This window comes from Pipistrellus hanaki, assembly GCF_964339955.1.
Source record: "Pipistrellus hanaki genome assembly, chromosome: 16".
Classification (NCBI taxonomy): domain Eukaryota; kingdom Metazoa; phylum Chordata; class Mammalia; order Chiroptera; family Vespertilionidae; genus Pipistrellus; species Pipistrellus hanaki.
This window is the reverse complement of record NC_140518.1, coordinates 48,229,776-48,246,116: the sequence shown is the minus strand read 5'-3', so window position 1 is coordinate 48,246,116 and position 16,341 is coordinate 48,229,776. Positions and strand designations below refer to the sequence as shown.

Genomic DNA, 16,341 nt, shown 5'->3' with positions numbered 1-16,341 from the left:
CCTCTTCTGTGGGCACGGCCCCGAGTGACACCTGAACAGCACACATCACCTGAGCAGTCGGCAGGCACAGGCCGGTGCAGACACACCCGTCCGGACCTTCCTCTGAGCACTGCCTCTCGGACCGCTCCTGTGTGCTCCAGGGCCAGCGCTCCGCCGAGGGGCCACGCCGGCCGGGTGCCTTCCCAGGGAGAGGCTGGAGGGGGCAGCGGAGGGGCCGTGGGGACCGCCATCCTCTGCCGCTCCTGGAGGCGCCAGCTCAGAGAGCCGGTGGCATCACCGCCCAACAGGAACGAGGACATGGAGACACTCGCTGGGAAACAGTCTCACGTGCACCTGGGAGCTGGAGAAATACTAACAAATGTCACTGAGAATTCAGTCAGCCAGAAACAAAATAAATTTATTAGAAATATCACAGCCATTCATCATACGCTCTCAGCTGATGGTGAACCAGCTGGGCTGGCTCGGCCGCCCCGAGGACCTGGGCCCCCTGTGGCTTGTGCAGCAGCCAGGGACAGGTGTGTCAGCTGCAAACTCCGTCGCTAAGAGCAAGTGCTCGGCCCTCAGCAACGCGGCCCGGCCAGAGAAGCGGGCTTACAACAGTGCTGCCCCTGCTTAGTCAGCGGTGACACTCAGAGAACCTGGGCTCTGAGTGAAAACACGCTGAGCCGTCTCAGAATGGCTGAGCTCCGGGATGGGAAGGACAGGGCTGGGTTTGGCAAAGGGGCTGCGCTCACAGACCCGGCCCTCATCTCCATCCCCGCCCCCGCACCGGGATGCCTGCCGTCAGCGGGAAGGGGCGGCTCAGTGCCAGCGGCCCAGCACGGGGAAGTGCACTCGGTGGAACACCCGCCGCCAACAAAAGCTGTGACACCACACGGAGAAGGAATCGCCTCGCTGCCACCCTCTCCACAGCAAGGGTTCCAGGGCGGGAAGCGTGTGTGTGCGGTTCCCCAGGACGCTGTCCCGCGGCGAGGCTGGCCAGTGCCGAGAGCAACCACAGGTCAAGGCCACGACACCACCGGGGCAGAGACCACGCACTTCTGTCTGTTAAAAGCCCCGCCGCTCCTGTGGTCTCCCTATTGCACGTGCCTTTTATGTAAAAATAGTGCATTGAAAAGAGGGCCTGCAGAACCACCAAGCACTTCTAACCACTGAGCAGTGGCTGAAGGAAGATGGGAGAAACGTGGCTGTTGGAAACAAAATGACACAGCTTGCTGATGCCGCCTTGGTTTCTATTTATCCATTTCCCACATCCCCTGGTGCTCTGAGCTCTCCAACTAAAAACAGATAAAAAACCCTGTTCTGTGGCTCCCCCCGGCTGGGACAGCTTCTCCCCAGACCCTGCAGTGCCCGCAGCCTGGCTCCCAGCTGTCTGCAGGCCCCTCCCACCCCGCAGGGCCAGACCTGCTCTAACCACTGTGCTGTCCGACAGGGCACAAGCTCCGCTCCACACGTGCCCACCAGCAACAAAGTGATAGTACAGGAGCTTTGTTTTATTATAAAAATAAGTTGGCACATGGTCTTCCTCTTGTGACATTTCCCCTCTTCTTAACCTGAAGGCGAGGCCCCCGCATGCAGGGCGGGGAGAGGCCAATCCCTGAGCCTGTGCTGAATCCTGTGGGAGTCACCACCCCAGGGCTGAGGATGCTGACCCCGCCCTCCCCAGGCCTCAGGGTCTCTCCGGCACAAAGCCTCCACCCGCCTGGCTCTCTGCCCCACAGCGGTGGGGACAGGCAGAGCTGTGGGGAGCAGGCAGAGCAGCGGGAGAGACAAATGTCCGGCAGGAAGCGCCCAGCAAGACTTTCACTTGCTCATTCCAGGAGGGGCCTCGTTCAGACCGCACCTCTGCTTCCCCCAGAAAGCGAGGGCCAGGTGTGCAAGCAGAGCAGCACCTGCCGGAGCCCTCTCCTCCGGCTCGGGGCCTCGGACCACACGCAGGACCACACCTGGTGGGCAGGCCGGGCGCTCCCCGCGCCCAGGAGACTCCAATGAGGAACCTGCACAGTGCGGAGGGCGGTGGCCGCCGGTGGCCTGGAGGGAGGCCCGGACTGGCCTCTCCCAGGACGGGCTGGGCCTGAGCCTCCGGCCCGGCTGGGACAGGCCCCCATGAGGACTGACTTAGGCAGGGACGGCGCTGTTGTAACTCAGTGGCCTGACAATGACCCCCGTCTAGGGCACCAACACAGCGATGGGCACCTTCGTTAGCAAGTGAAGGGCCTGATGAGCTCACCCCCTTTACCCCGTGTGCCATGCAACGTGCCCGCCGAGAACACCAGAGCACAGCCGGCGCTCAGTCCTCCCAGGCGAATGGGGCTGCCAAGGGGGTCTGCTGCCCTCAGTGACCGAACGGAGGAGCTGCCTCCCACCCTGACCACCTGTTGCCACGCAAACATGAAGGCCAGCTGACGTATTAAACGCTGAACAAGTCTAACGTTGACACGTTTACATTTGCTGTCTGCCCAGTATCCCAAGAAATACACCTGCGGGCGGTTTCACCGTACAATTACCCCAACACCCCCCCCCCCCCCCCCCAGACTTAGGGATTTCACACGAGTGTCTTCTGTCTTTCGACTCTGCAGGTGGGACGAGTGTGTGAGGCTGAGGATGGGAGCGGAGCAATGGCAGGACAGATGGATGAGATGAAGTCACTGCAGTTTCCCTTCGGCAAGAGCACAGGCAGCTGTGAGTGAGCGGCTGCCTCAGAGCCAGGCTCCCACCTGCCCCACCGCCCACTGGGAGAGCCAGGCCCACCTGGAGGCCCCGCAGGGGCAGTGAAGACATGACCTGGGGCTCCTTCCCCTCCTCCCACGTCCGGTTCCACCCTCCCAGCACGCGCAGGACAGCGCGCTCGGAGAGACCACAGCGAACCCCGAAGGCAGGGCGCGTCTTCCCGCTGCTTGTGTTTTGGTGGGTGTTTTGGAGGGGGTGGGTGGTAGGAAAGGCAAGGCTTTTATAGAGGCCAAAGCCAGGACGCTGGTCCAAGGGGACTGGCAGGAAGGGCTGCTGTCCCTGTGACTGCCAGGGCGGCTCCAGCAGAGGCCACACCGCTGGACATGCCTCCGGGGGTCTCCTGGGTCTGGAAGGAGGGAGGCCCCTGGAGAGCAAACTTCCTCGACTCACACCCCAAACGCATCTTGATTCAAGGTGGGTGCACGGTGGAGCCAGCTCTGTCTCATTTGTCAGCTGGACCCCGGGCAGAACCTTCCTTTGACACCCAGCGGCTGGGCCGTGGACGTGAGAGCAGGCCTGCGGAGGGACCGGGCTTCCGGGACCGCGGCGGCCCGCGCGCTTAGGTCTCGAAGTACTTGTAGATCTGGGCGACGTACTGCATGACGCTCTGCCAGTCCGGCCGGTCCGTGTGCAGCATCTCGCTGAGCTCCTAGGGAGGAAGGAAGAGGTCATGGGTGCCACATACTCGCCCCACAAAGCGGCTCGGACCCAGGCCAGGGCCCCGCTGTCAGAACACCCACCCTGGGAGACGCAGGTGCAGGCAGCACCCAGGCCATGGGAAATGTGGTCAGGGGAAATAAAATTCAGAAGACACCTTCCCTTTTAAAAACATGGGCGTGACCTCCACCTGCTCCCCTGCTAACAGCCTGGCAGCGTTAAAAAGTGTGAAAAGAGGAAGTGACCTCATTCCGCGATCCCGAGGGCCTCCACTTCTCTGGGTTCCCTGTGACTGCCACACCTGCTTCCCACTGACCTCCCCGCTGCCGAGGGAACTGCTGACCAGCTCCTGGGACCCGACCACCTCCCAGCCCGGCCACCTCCCAGCCCGGCCACCTCCCAGCCCCCGACCACCTCCCAGCCCGGCCACCTCCCAGCCCGGCCACCTCCCAGCCCGGCCACCTCCCAGCGCCCGGCCACCTCCCAGCCCGACCACCTCCCAGCCCGGCCACCTCCCAGCCCCCCGCCACCTCCCAGCCCGGCCACCTCCCAGCCCCCGCCACCTCCCAGCCCGGCCACCTCCCAGCCCGGCCACCTCCCAGCCCGGCCACCTCCCAGCCCCCGCCACCTCCCAGCCCCGGCCACCTCCCAGCCCCCGCCACCTCCCAGGACCCGGCCAGATGGGAGTGGCAAGAAATATTCAAAGTGATTTATAGTAAGAACCTACAACCAAGATTACTCTACTCAGCAAAGTTATCATTTAGAATTGAAAGTCAGATAAAGAGCTTCATAGATAAGAAGAAGCTAAAGGAATTCATCACCACCAAACCAGTATTCTATGAAATGCTGAAAGGTATTCTTTAAGAAGAGGAAGAAGAAAAAAGTAAAAAAAGTTTCTGCCAAAACTGGTTTGGCTCAGTGGATAGAGTGTCAGCTGCCTCCTGCACACCCCCTACTGGGGATGTGCCCACAACCAAGGTACATGCCCTTGACCGGAATCAAAACTGTGACCCTTCAGTGAGCAGACTAATGGCCAGACTACTTTCCATTTTTAAAAAAAGTTTCTGTTTTATGTCCTGGGTAATTTACATCTATTTTCCATTTCTGTAGTTCTCTCTTCTTCCATATCTAATCAGTTTTTCAAGCCAACTGGTATTGCTAATTCCAAATTTTCATTTCTAGAAGTTTTGATTATTTCCCCAAATCTTTTTTTTATAATAACATGCTCCTTCCTTATGATTGTATTCCTTTGATCTCTTTAACATGTTTAAACATAGTCTACTGTAGCCTCTTTCTGTCTTATTACCTTAGGTTCTAGTAGATGAACCTCTTGTTTGTTTTATCTGCTGACAAGCTCAAATAGGTCAATTTCTTGAGTGTTTTAAAGTTTGTCTTGTTAGCAGATTTCCAGCAGCCGCGGTACTACCAGCCAAGGAGCTTCCCGAAGTAGAGGTAGCCTGGACGAGGGGCTTCTTGCAGCACAGGTGCTACGATTTGTATTTTAACCTCATCCGGCTGGTTCCTTTTCTCTCAGGAAGTGTCCCCCCCCCCCTCCCCCCACCCCCATTTTTGGCCACAAAAATCTGATGGGAAGATCGCATTTCCTATTGCACCTCCCTGGGGGCAGGTGGAGTTTCACACCCGCTGTCACTAAGAGCAGCACTCTGAGCCTCGGTTCTATGCAGGGCTCGGTGCTCAAGCTCTGCTCATGGGAGCGCAGCCCCCGCCCCGCCCTGTGTGGGTGTGAAATAACACCCACAGGTGCTCACTGTTCCAGGCCCTCTACCACCGCCCCAGCCCCAGCCCCAGCCCGGGGCTGTCAGTGTCAGCTGTGCTCATGCCTTTGATTTACTTCATCTCACGCCCTGAGAGGTTGCGGGTTCGATTCCAAGTCAGGGCACAGGCCCAGGTTGCAGGCTCAGTCCCCAGTCAGGCACACATGTATGGGAGGCAACCAATTGGTGTTTCCCTTTCTCACTCCCTTCCTCTTTCTCTAGAAAGCCAATGCAAGCATATTTACAAAAGGACTTACTACAAAAACCTCTCTAGATCATATGTGGTCTGACCAACTGGATAGCTTTCTATTAGAGATCATGAGTAACACATCTTCAACGCATGTATTTCTATGTTCTGTCAGAAACTGTTAGTAGACGACAAAAAGTTCTTTATCTCATAATTAGACTAAAATATAACAAGAATACAAAATAGGATACTTACCAGGCTGGGCTTAATGCCTACACTTTCGGCTGCTTCAAATGCCAACAAGAGATTCCTTTTCTAAGGTGAAAAGACAGAGAGACTGGAATTACCTACTAAAAACATACAGCTTTGGCTAAGACCACCACTGACACTCACAGATAGAAAACCTAAATGTCACTTAAAAATTTAAGCCAAATATACAAACAATGGTCTCAGTATAAGAAAAAAATAAAACTGATAGATTACAAATGTCATGAAAAATGACTTTACTGACTCCTGACTATCAGATCCATTTTTATTAATTCTGTTATTCTTTATTTTGTCTAGATATATAGCATATATTTCTGCTGTATGACAACAGTTGTTGAATTGTGGTGCTATATAGAAATTATTGAAGCGATGTGTACACACAGTTAAATATAATCAAGTGAGAAAACCGTTCTCCCCAGCCCTGGCGCGTGGGAGCCGTCCGAATGTCCGCCTCTGGTCCTTCGGTGACACCGCCTCGGCACCCTCCCACACGGCTTCCTGATTTCTAAAATGACACCTCCTCACGCTGCCGACCCATTTCCTCCCGGAATAAATGAGGGCTGGTATCACGCACCTCTCTCTTTTCTTCCTTATAGCCTTTTGGCTAGTTTTCGTTCTTCTACTATGAACGATGTTCGTGACTTTCAATAACACCCTTATATCTCCATTTCTTATTCCATCAATTATGGACAGCACTTCCTCCACTTTACACGATGAGGATGTTCCTTCTTCTTACCCGGTTTCACTTTTTAAATTATTAAAACCAAAAACACTCAGTTCCTTTTTCATAACCACATTTAAGTCTTCTCTCCTCTCTTAATAGGATGATTCTGAAAACCAAAAACAATAACCAGCACTGACAAAGCAGTGCACCCCGACTGCACTGACTCCTCTCCAGTTCGTCACGACGCTGTCACCGAGACCTTTCTCACTGAGATCCTCCTCTTTGGGACTCGGCCATGTCACCATCCCAGGCAGGTCTTCGGTCTGGACTCCTTCAGAGCCTCATGCCCGTTTCGCACCGGGCCGGTAAGGTACAGTCAGGTGTCCTTACAGGGTGTGGGACAGCACCTTTTCTGGAAGCATTCATATGGGAACATTTCTGTACCGTCACACGGGCCAGGAACTAGGTGAAAACGATCTTCCTGGGATTTTAAAGTTACTGCTCCATAGTAATCCCCCCTAGTTTGTTGCTTCTTTGTGAGATCCTTTCTGGTTGTTCTTGATGTTTCTTCATATGGATACATTTAAGAATCACTGGGTCATGCGTCCTCCCCTCCATAATTTATTTGAAAGTCATTGGGATCACATTAAAATTTAATGAAGTTAGTAAATTAAGTGTAATTGGGAGACATGTGTTTCTGTACATATTCATGTTTAAGTTCCAGTAGAATTTGAAATCTTACCCATTTAGACTTTGTAATGTCCCGAGGCCCCTAATCAAAATCGAACTTCTAAAGCTCTCTCAGCAGACGGCCCTGACAGGAGGACACCTGGGGTCATCGCTGACTCTCCTCTCACCCTCCCTCAACCACGGTCCTAGGTCCAGTCACTACGACATCTAAGATACATTTAGAGTATCTTCCCACCTCCTGTCTTCATTGCTGCACCCAGCTCAGGGGGAAGCCAGACACGGGTGAGACCGGGACTGCAACAGCCTCCACCTGGCCTCCTGCTCATCCTCATTTCCTGTCGGCGAGCTCCTGGAAACATGAAGAGTGAGTCTCCATTGTTCAGGCTCCTTCCGACTTCCCTTGGTGCTTGGAGCAGCTCACAAACTTCTACCCAGCGTCCCTGGACCCCCTGGGCTCAGCCAGTCTGCGGGCACCTTCACAGCCAGGCCCCTCCTCACTGCACTCCAGCTGTGAGCACCCTCACCGTCAGGCCCCTCCTCACTGCACTCCAGCTGTGGGCACCCTCACCGCCAGGCCCCTCCTCACTGCACTCCAGCTGTGGGCACCCTCACTGCCAGGCCCCTCCTTACTGCACTCCAGCTGTGGGCACCCTCACAGCCAGGCCCCTCCTCACTGCACTCCAGCCGCCCCCTCTGCTGCCCAGAGTGCCCCAGGCTTTTTTTGCTCTGCACCCCCAGCCTTGGGATCTCTGCATGGCTGGCTTCTTCAGGTTCCGTCCTCAGCCTAGCACCTCCTCAGACAGACCTGAGCCTCCTCGTCCAGTGTTCCCACTGTCCATACAGCCTGCTTCTCCATCACCCTCCAAGCTCAGTTTCCTGCTTGTTATGTTACTCTCGGCTTCCTCACTTGTTGAGTCTCAGGAGGCACAGCACACGCGTGCTCTCCCTGTGGTCTTTGCTATTGTGCTTGATGCCCGGCAAGAACCGCGTGCTGAACGGGCACGTGTGGACGCACAGCCTCTCCGCATGGGCCGCCCGTGGGACGTGCCCCTGCGGGAGTTTTGGGTCAGCGTTCGGCAATTAGAGCCTGCGGGCTGCATCTGGTCTGCTGTCTTTTTTGTAAATAAAGTTTTATTGTAATACAGCATGCCCACATGGCCCATGGCCCTCCAGTGGTAGAGTTTGGCTGTGACAGAGACCCTCAGCCCACAACGTCTACCATCTGGCCCTGAACAGGCAAAGTTGCCAACTCTTGTATGGGACAGGACACGCCCGGTGGCCTCCCCGGCGCTGGGCTGACGGGGCGGCGGGCTCTTTAACGAAGGAGGACGGGAGGCTGGGCTGCCTAAGGAGCTCCGTGAGAACCTGAAGTGCGATACAATGGACCGTTTCCCAAGCTTGTTTGAGCGAGAAACTCCTCTTGGTGCTGTTCGTAGGTTCTTTGGAAAAGACACACACACCTCACTCTGCCCCCCGCCCCTGCAAAGGTGAGAGTCGTTAGGCAAGGGGGTGACGGGAACTGTCAGCAGCAAGGGAATGGCCTTCACGGCGTTTCCCGGAAGCACGTCTCGGAGGCCGCATGGGGGTCCCGCGGCCCACACTCAGCAGCTCGCTGTTTCCCTCCGCCCGCGTGTGCCGAGAAGCACGGGCGGCGGCCTCACCTTCTCCTGGCTGCTCAGCTCCTGGTACGGGATGTGGGCCGGCAGGTAGGTGTGCAGGAGCGCGCAGAAGGCCAGGCCATCACTCCAGCTGCTGCTGAAGTTGGTGATGTCGATGTTCTGTGGGGAAAGAGAAACCGCGTCACAGAACCGGAATCGCCGGGCTTGCTGTGGGCAAGACAAGAAATGGCGCATCTGCTGGAGGGAGTGCGTCGGCTGTGGTGCCAGGAACAGCAAGCTGCTGCCCAAACCTGCTCCCAGAACAGCCGGGGAAGAGGCTGCGAGCTCCCACACTCGATTTCTGTCGGTCTGGCGGATGGGAGGCCGGCAACCTGGCTGGTTCCGCACGTCCAGCGTTGCCAGGGATGTTGCCGGGATGGCAACCCCGTTAACCATGGCTGGACCAGGACAAGCCCCTCAGGGCTGCTCGGCCCTCCCCGCCACACCCTCTCCTGGAAGCAGCCAGCGGCTTCCACAGGGCACACGCCAGCCTCAGCCTCCCCGCTGGCACACCCAGCAAGGGGCTCCCTGCGGGACAGGAGAAACCCGAGGCCAGCTCCACGTGGCAGTCCTCAGGGTGACCGGTTCTGACAGTCCCCTGGGAGCCAGGGGCACCTCCACCTCTAAACCCTCACACCTGTCCCCACTGCTTCCTGCTGCCCGACCTGCTGATCCTAACAGGATTTCTCCCGCCTCCAAAGCTTGTCCCAAACGAACATCAGGTCCCAAAGCCCACGCCTCTCCCCCTGCAGGCCGAGGGTCTGGCTGCACAAACACACGGAGGCAGCCTGCGCCAGGCAGGGGCGTCGTCCTGCTGCGCTGAGCACTTCTGCTCCGTCCACAGGACTGGGAGCGGGGCTCCTTCCTGCCCTCCCCCCGCAGCTCCGGGGGGCAGCAGGCTCTTCCTCAGACCTGCAGGAGGCAGGCAGCCACGCAGCACGGAGAGGAGGCGGTGACAGCACTTTTCGGAGTGGCCCTGGCTACCTCTCCCCTCAGCTCGAGCCCAGCGCAGACTTGCCGTCCCGCGTCCGCACCGCCCTGACGGCACCCGGGAATGCTCAGCGTGTGAGGGCGGAGATGTGGACCAGTGGCTCCGACGCTGAGTGCTGACCCCTGAGCCAGGTCACGGTTCACTCCCAGTCAGGGCACATGCAACCCCCAGGGTGGGGCGTGCAGGAGGCAGCCACTCAATGGTTCTCTTTTGTCATCGATGCTTCTCTCTCTCTCCCTCTCCCTTCCTTCCCCTCTTTAAAATACACTTTGAGATTTTACAATTTCCAAAGAGTTTCTGTTACACAAAGCAGAGGAACACGTGGGGCTACAACCTGCCCCTCCCCTCGGTCTCAGCGCGGAAGCCGGGGTGTGGGCTCAGGCCGGAGGGCGCAAAGGACAGGACCCGGGCTGCAGGAAGTGGGTGGCACAGCTCTCCAGGCCGCACCCTTCCTTCCTCTCTCCCCAGTGGTGCGGAGACCACCACACCCGTCCACCTGCGGCGCTGCGGCCGGTGGGGAGCCGGCCGTGTTCCTGGTGGCACTTGCTTGTGGCTTCTGCTCGAGGCGGAGGCCAGGCGCCTGCATCACCTCCTGAGGAGGGCGGGCGCGGGGTTTCCAACACAGAGGCCGCTCCACTGACTTATTCGCTTTAAAATGTACATTGCTATTGATTTCAGAGGAAGGGAGAGGGAGAGATAGAAGCATCAATGATGAGAGAGAATCAGTGATCGGCTGCCTCCTGCACACTCCATACTGGTATCGAGCCCACAGCCCGGGATGTGCCCTGACTGGGAAGCAAACCATGACCTCCTGGTTCATGGGCCGACACTCAGCCCCTGGGCCACGCCGGCCGGGTGGAAAGGCCCCATTTTAAACAGAAGTCCCTTAGGCGGTGCTGGTGGAAAGCAGAGACGTGGCTGAGTGTCTGTGACATGTCTGTCCCCGCCTCTCCTCTGACCTCCAACCTCCGACCTCAGGACCGGCTCACGGAGGGCCCTGCCTGCCGCGGAGGAGGAAGCTGAAGTCTTTGGTGGATGGAGTCAGGATGGAACCCAGTCCTGTCAAACTGCAAAGCACATGTCCTTCATTTTTTCTTTCTCTTCCTCCCGCTTCATCTACACTCCTTTATAATTTACACCAAAGCCTCTAACGCTCGATAAACATGGAAACACTTTAGACACACACCTCTGGTACCATGCATGCACGAAACATCTCTCTTCTTTAGTTTTATTGTTGACATTATTCAGATGCCCACCCCTCATTTTCCTTTATCTGCACACTTTTCAGGAGCATTCCGAGAGGCCAAACGGACCCGAGGAGTACCTAGTACTTTAGTTAACTGCTATTAGAAGACAGTTTTGACATGTAAGTGTAATAGTTTGAAATTATTCGCTAGAATATAAAACTGGGCGAGATGAAAGCCAGGGTTGAAAATCAACCAAAATGACGTCCAGCCTCAGGAGCCCACAGCCAGCTCCTGCCCCGGCACTGTGCCCCGCGCCCCCGCCCCGCCCCGCAGCAAGGCCGCAGGGCCGTCCACAGGGAGACCGGCTGTCCCTCGAAGAAAGGGACACGGAGAGCCACTCGGTCATGAGCCAGCCCCGGGCCGGGGGAGGCCCCTACACTCGCCACGTGAGGCCTGCGAACTGCTCTGACACTGGCAGAGGGAGGGCAGCCATGACTGATACTACATTCATCCCAGGAACATCATGCCATCAAGAGGAAAGTCTCCCCTCCTCCCCCTGGGGCAACGGGAGAAACCTGCATCACTACCAACAATTAAACAAGCAAGCAAACTAACCAGCCTATCTCTCCCCTCTCACTCTGAGTGCACACCCCAATTCGAATTTTCTTTCGTAGAGAGATGTGAAAATCTCTAATTCTAGCTGAGCACAAGAGTTCAACAATTCCCAAGTCAACACGGCTGGCTGACAATGCCAATGTGTGAGTCTGCAGCGCCCGCAGGGCACCGCGCCCGCTGGGAAGGGCTGGCCTGCAGGGTGCGGTGCCCAGCGGTGAAGGCCGGCCTGCAGGGTGCGGTGCCCAGCGGTGAAGGCCGGCCTGCAGGGCGCGGTGCCCAGCGGTGAAGGCCGGCCTGCAGGGCGCGGTGCCCAGCGGTGAAGGCCGGCCTGCAGGGCGCGGTGCCCAGCGGTGAAGGCCGGCCTGCAGGGCGCGGTGCCCAGCGGTGAAGGCCGGCCTGCAGGGCGCGGTGCCCAGCGGTGAAGGCCGGCCTGCAGGGCGCGGTGCCCAGCGGTGAAGGCCGGCCTGCAGGGCACCGCGCCCATCCAGGCGCTCGTGGCTGGCGCTGGGGGGACATGCTGTGCTGCTTACCGAGGGCACACGTGGCAACGCCAGGGCTCGCTTTGGTGAATGAGCAGCGAGCTGGCGCAGCAGCGCATTCTGTAAAGCTCAGAGAGGAGATGATTCATGCTTCACCAGATCTTTCTCTCACCGCATTTTGGGAAAGCCCCATCATCTGAATCACTGGTCACTGTGGACCCGTCTTGCCATGACCTGAGTGGGATTCTGGATTCCTCAGCACACGCGAGGGGATGCAGCGGGAGCTAACGCAGTGATGCCTCACCGAGCAGGGAGAAGGGCAGCGTGGACGGGTCACGCGGACGGCTGAGGGATGTGGTGGCAGTGCAGGCTGTCCACCAGCTCCGGGTGACGTTTCCCTGCACGGAAACCCGGCCAGGTGGGGTGGGGCCCAGAGGTGCCTAGATCCAGTCCCACCACAGCCGCGCAGGAAAGGACACCAGGCAGGAAGGGATGCACAGGTGGAGAGGGGACTGTGAGCCTTGCTGAGCTTGTGGGCAACAGTCCTCAGTGGTTCCAGATGCAGCCTCCGACCCAGGACAAAGGAAGGCGAACACAAACACCCCAAGGGCTTATTGCTGCCCTCCTTTCCCCAGTTACCACGCAGCTGAACCGCAGGGTTCAACAAACGAATAACTTAGAGCAGTGTTTCCCAACCTTCTCTCATGATGAGAATCACCTGGTGGAGTTGTTAAAACACAGATTCCTGAATCCCAACTAAGAAGTGCTAAACTAGAATTTTTGAGAACATATAGGTAAAATTGCATACCTAACTTAGTGCTCTGTATATAACATCTGTGTTAGAGCACTAGTTAAGTATACAATTTTACCTATATGTTCCCAAAAATTCTAGTTTAGCACTTCTTAGTTGGGATTCAGGAATCTGTGTTTTAACAACTCCACCAGGTGATTCTCATCATGAGAGAAGGTTGGGAAACACTGACTTAGAGGAAAATGAAAAACAGCCAACAAAGCCTTCGCCATAGGTATGTCTTCAATTATCTTCTTGAATAAAACCGACTGGATCATGTCCTCCTTGATGAGGAGGGTCTGGGTGTTGACAGTCCTGTGTCTCTAACCCTGACACTGGCGGTGCGGGCACCCTCACCTCCTGAAAACCCACTGAGCTGCACACTGCCCCACACGGACACTAGGGAGGGGCAGGGGGAAGGAGAGAAGGAGAGGGAGGAGGGGGAAAGAGAGGAGAAAGGAATGAAAAGAGAGGGAGGAAAAAAGAGGGGGAAAGAGAGGGAAGCAGAAAAGAAAGACGGGCAGACGGGATCATCTGAAGGGACCGAGCTGGGCTGTGAAAGAAACGCTGCCGCCATGGAGCCTGTGTGCCGTGAGGGTCACTGGGAGGAAAAGCAAAGGGACGAGAAAAAGAAACTTGCCGATTCTTTCCCCAAGGGAGGTGGTAGCTACTGACTGAAAATCCTCTTTAACTTTCTCTAGGCTATAAATACTTCTGAGATATTTCCCAGTGAGAGAAGTTCTGGGGAAAGGAAGTCTCGCGTATAAAAAAGGTAACTTTCCAAGCATCTCCAAACAGGCTGCGTCTCCGGAGCGCGGGGAAGGAAGAACCGTTGTGAGACACAGATGCTGCCCTCCTTGCAGCCAAAGCCACTCAGAACCTGACCTGACCCTGACCCTGACCACCCAGAGCCTTCCCTTAGGGAGCCTGAGGCGGGGGCCAGAGCGCCAGAGGGTGGGAGCAGAGGCAGCCCGGGGACAGAAGCAGCAAAGCAAACCCAGCCACCCACAAGCTCCTCTGATCTGCCCTTGTTGCCTGGAAACCAACCCTGGGTGGAAGCGGCCTGCCAGAACCGGTGGCCCATGCAAACGAGGTGACATTTAACCTTGTTTCTTCTTCATCTTCTTTTTGGGTATATTTTCCAATTGTTCCACAATGACCACGTACTACTTTTAATTAGGAGAAATAATACATATTAAAAATATTAATGATATCACTTATTGTCCTGCAATAACAAGTCCTGGGGTTTTCTTTTTTCCAAAAAACATGTCTGAGGAAGAAGAGCAAAGTCTTGACAATAGAGGAAGGAAGGCAGCTGCAGTTAAGAATGTGCTGGATCGCCGAGACCGGTTTGGCTCAATGGATAGAGCGTCGGCTTGGGGGCTGAAGGGTCCCGGGTTTGATTCCAGTCAAGGGCATGTACCTTGGTTGTGGGCATATCCCCAGTAGGGGGTGTGCAAGAGGCAGCTGATCGATGACTCTCTTTCATCGATGTTTCTAACTCTCTATCTCTCTCCCTTCCTCTCTGTACAAAATCAATAAAATATATTTAAAAAAAAAAAAAAAAAAGAATGTGCTGGAAAGGCAGGCTGAGACCTTCTCGTTCCCTTCTGAGGTCAGAGGTGGCTGGGTTCTTGGAAATCTCCCAGCCCCCCTGGGACCCGAGCTGGCCCGAATGATGGCTGGAAGGCAGAGAAACTGGGGACTCTCAGGGCGAGTAACAGGAATGATTCCCTCTTGGGGAGCCCGGGTTTCGTGTGTATGTGTGTGTGTGTGTGTGTGTGTGTGTGTCCGCAAGCCAAGGGCAGGGCTTTCTGAAGAGAGCCTGGCCAGAGCCGCCCCCCCACCCCCTGTCCGTCTTTGAGCCACGTGAAGCCACATGGGGGGCGGGGGGGGGGAGAGGGAGGGACGCGGAGGGGGAGCTAGGCCTCAGCTGCAGTTCTGGGAGCAAAAGAGGCACTGCTGCCCCTCCACTGCCGAGCTTGCGGTAATTTGTTCACCAGCTACAGTTCACTTCTGGGCGAGGTTACTGCCTTCCCACTTCTCTTAACCTCTTGTCTTCGGCTGCAAATTACTTCTGTTCCTCAAGCCAATTACTTCGGAGTTGCCCTGAAATTCCTTTCCTCTTCTGACCCTACTCATATCATTGCTTTAGTCAGTTATTTCATCAATTTTAGAAACTTCTGCTTATTTACTAAGATTTTAAAAAACGTGGCCCTACTCAATCTCATTAATGAAATAACTGCTCTCCTCTTTTGCGTGAGCTACAGGCCCCGGGTTCAGGCAAGCGCATCCTGGAACCTGAAGGGGGGAGGGGAGGGCAGGCAGGAGGGGGCGGGCGGGAGTGGCCTTCCTCCGGCAGCTCCAGGCCACCTGGGGGCGCTCACCTTCACTGCTGCTCTGCCCCAGAACGGTCTTGCTGTGCTTACTGGTTTGTCTTTCCAGGTGAATTTTTAATTGTTTTTAAGTTCAAGAATAAAGACATCTTGAGGTTTTCATTGGAATTGCATTAAATTTAGAGATTAATTTAGAGTGATCTACTTTTAAAAAACGATTCTTCCTAGCTTTATCCCTGTTGAAGGAATTAGGGTTGAGGCCTGGGAAAGAGTGGGCCCACCCAGGCTGACGGCGGTGAGGGCCGCGGTGAGGACCGCGGTGAGGGCCAGCGAGCCAAGGGGGCAGAAACAGCCTCTGCAGACTGCGCTTCCTAACGAAGGGCTGCGGTCTCAGGCCCCGGAGGCAGATGCTCGCAGCCTCTCCCTGGAGGCAGAGCCCCGAGGGTGTTGACATCAGAGAAGTGGCTGCAGCTGTATCTCTCCGCTTCCTTCTTCTTCATTAACCAGCACTAGGCCCCCCACGTTTCCGCCTGGTCTAGTTTCACTGCAACGGCCCTGCTGCCTTCTAATGTCTAGTTAGGTCCACACCCAACCAGCGCGCCCTCGACGCCCTGCCCAGCGGCCCAGCAGCCCAGCGGCCCAGCGAGCAGGGCTGGCCCCGCAGCCAGCGCTCCACAGAGGGTGAGTCTCAGCCTGGGAGCGGGTCCTCCACTGCGGCCCAGAGCAGCCTCGCCACCCCTCCGTCTGGCCCCAGGTCAGATCCAGGCCGCGCCCAGATTTCTGGAGAAACCCTTCTCTGCAGTTTTCTCCGCCTCCTTCCCGCCACTGCCTTTCCGTTAATTACCTCATTTTCACTCGTCATCTTGCCTAACTTTTTCTAAAAAAGGTCATGCAGATGTGCTGTTCCACCCAATTATCCCATCACCCACTCTCTAGACTCAGTAATCTGTTAGCACTCCCAAATCCACCCTTCTCCTAGCTGAGGTGATCTGTCTCTATGACCAGACCCCCAAGGAAACCTGAAAGAAACCCCCAGGCCAGCTCTCCAGGCTGAAGGGGACCCAACCATGGCTCTTAGTGGGGAATTACATCCCGCAGGCCTCTGCGCGTGCTGAGGGCAGACAGGGGGCAGACGGCTGCCAAGAAGTGGAGCCCTGGCCCGGGGGCACCACACACAGCAGAGCAGGTGGGACCTGGCCCTGGGGCACCACACACAGTGGCAAGACCAGACTGAGTGTGGAATGTGGAGGCCGGAAAACACTGGAGACAACGTCTGTTTTTGTTGCCTCTGAGCTGATCATCTGATGGAACACAG

At 56.3% G+C, this 16,341-nt stretch overlaps 1 protein-coding gene across 5 annotated transcripts in view; it reads right to left on the bottom strand.

Moving 5' to 3' along the window:
- Nucleotides 1-376: 376 nt before the first annotated feature.
- SPECC1 (sperm antigen with calponin homology and coiled-coil domains 1) overlaps nt 377-16,341 on the bottom strand; it is a 212,778-nt gene continuing 196,813 nt past the window's right edge. For 4 of the 5 annotated variants that reach the window (XM_084861498.1, XM_084861499.1, XM_084861500.1 and 1 more), the window contains 3 exons: nt 8,632-8,748; nt 5,605-5,664; nt 377-3,379 (listed from right to left, as the gene is read on the bottom strand). In XM_084861498.1, coding sequence (XP_084717624.1) covers nt 3,290-3,379; nt 5,605-5,664; nt 8,632-8,748 — 267 coding nt within the window. In that variant the 3' untranslated portion in view covers nt 377-3,289. The remainder of the gene's footprint in view (nt 3,380-5,604; nt 5,665-8,631; nt 8,749-16,341) is intronic. The other variant, XR_014792949.1, reaches the window with a different exon arrangement.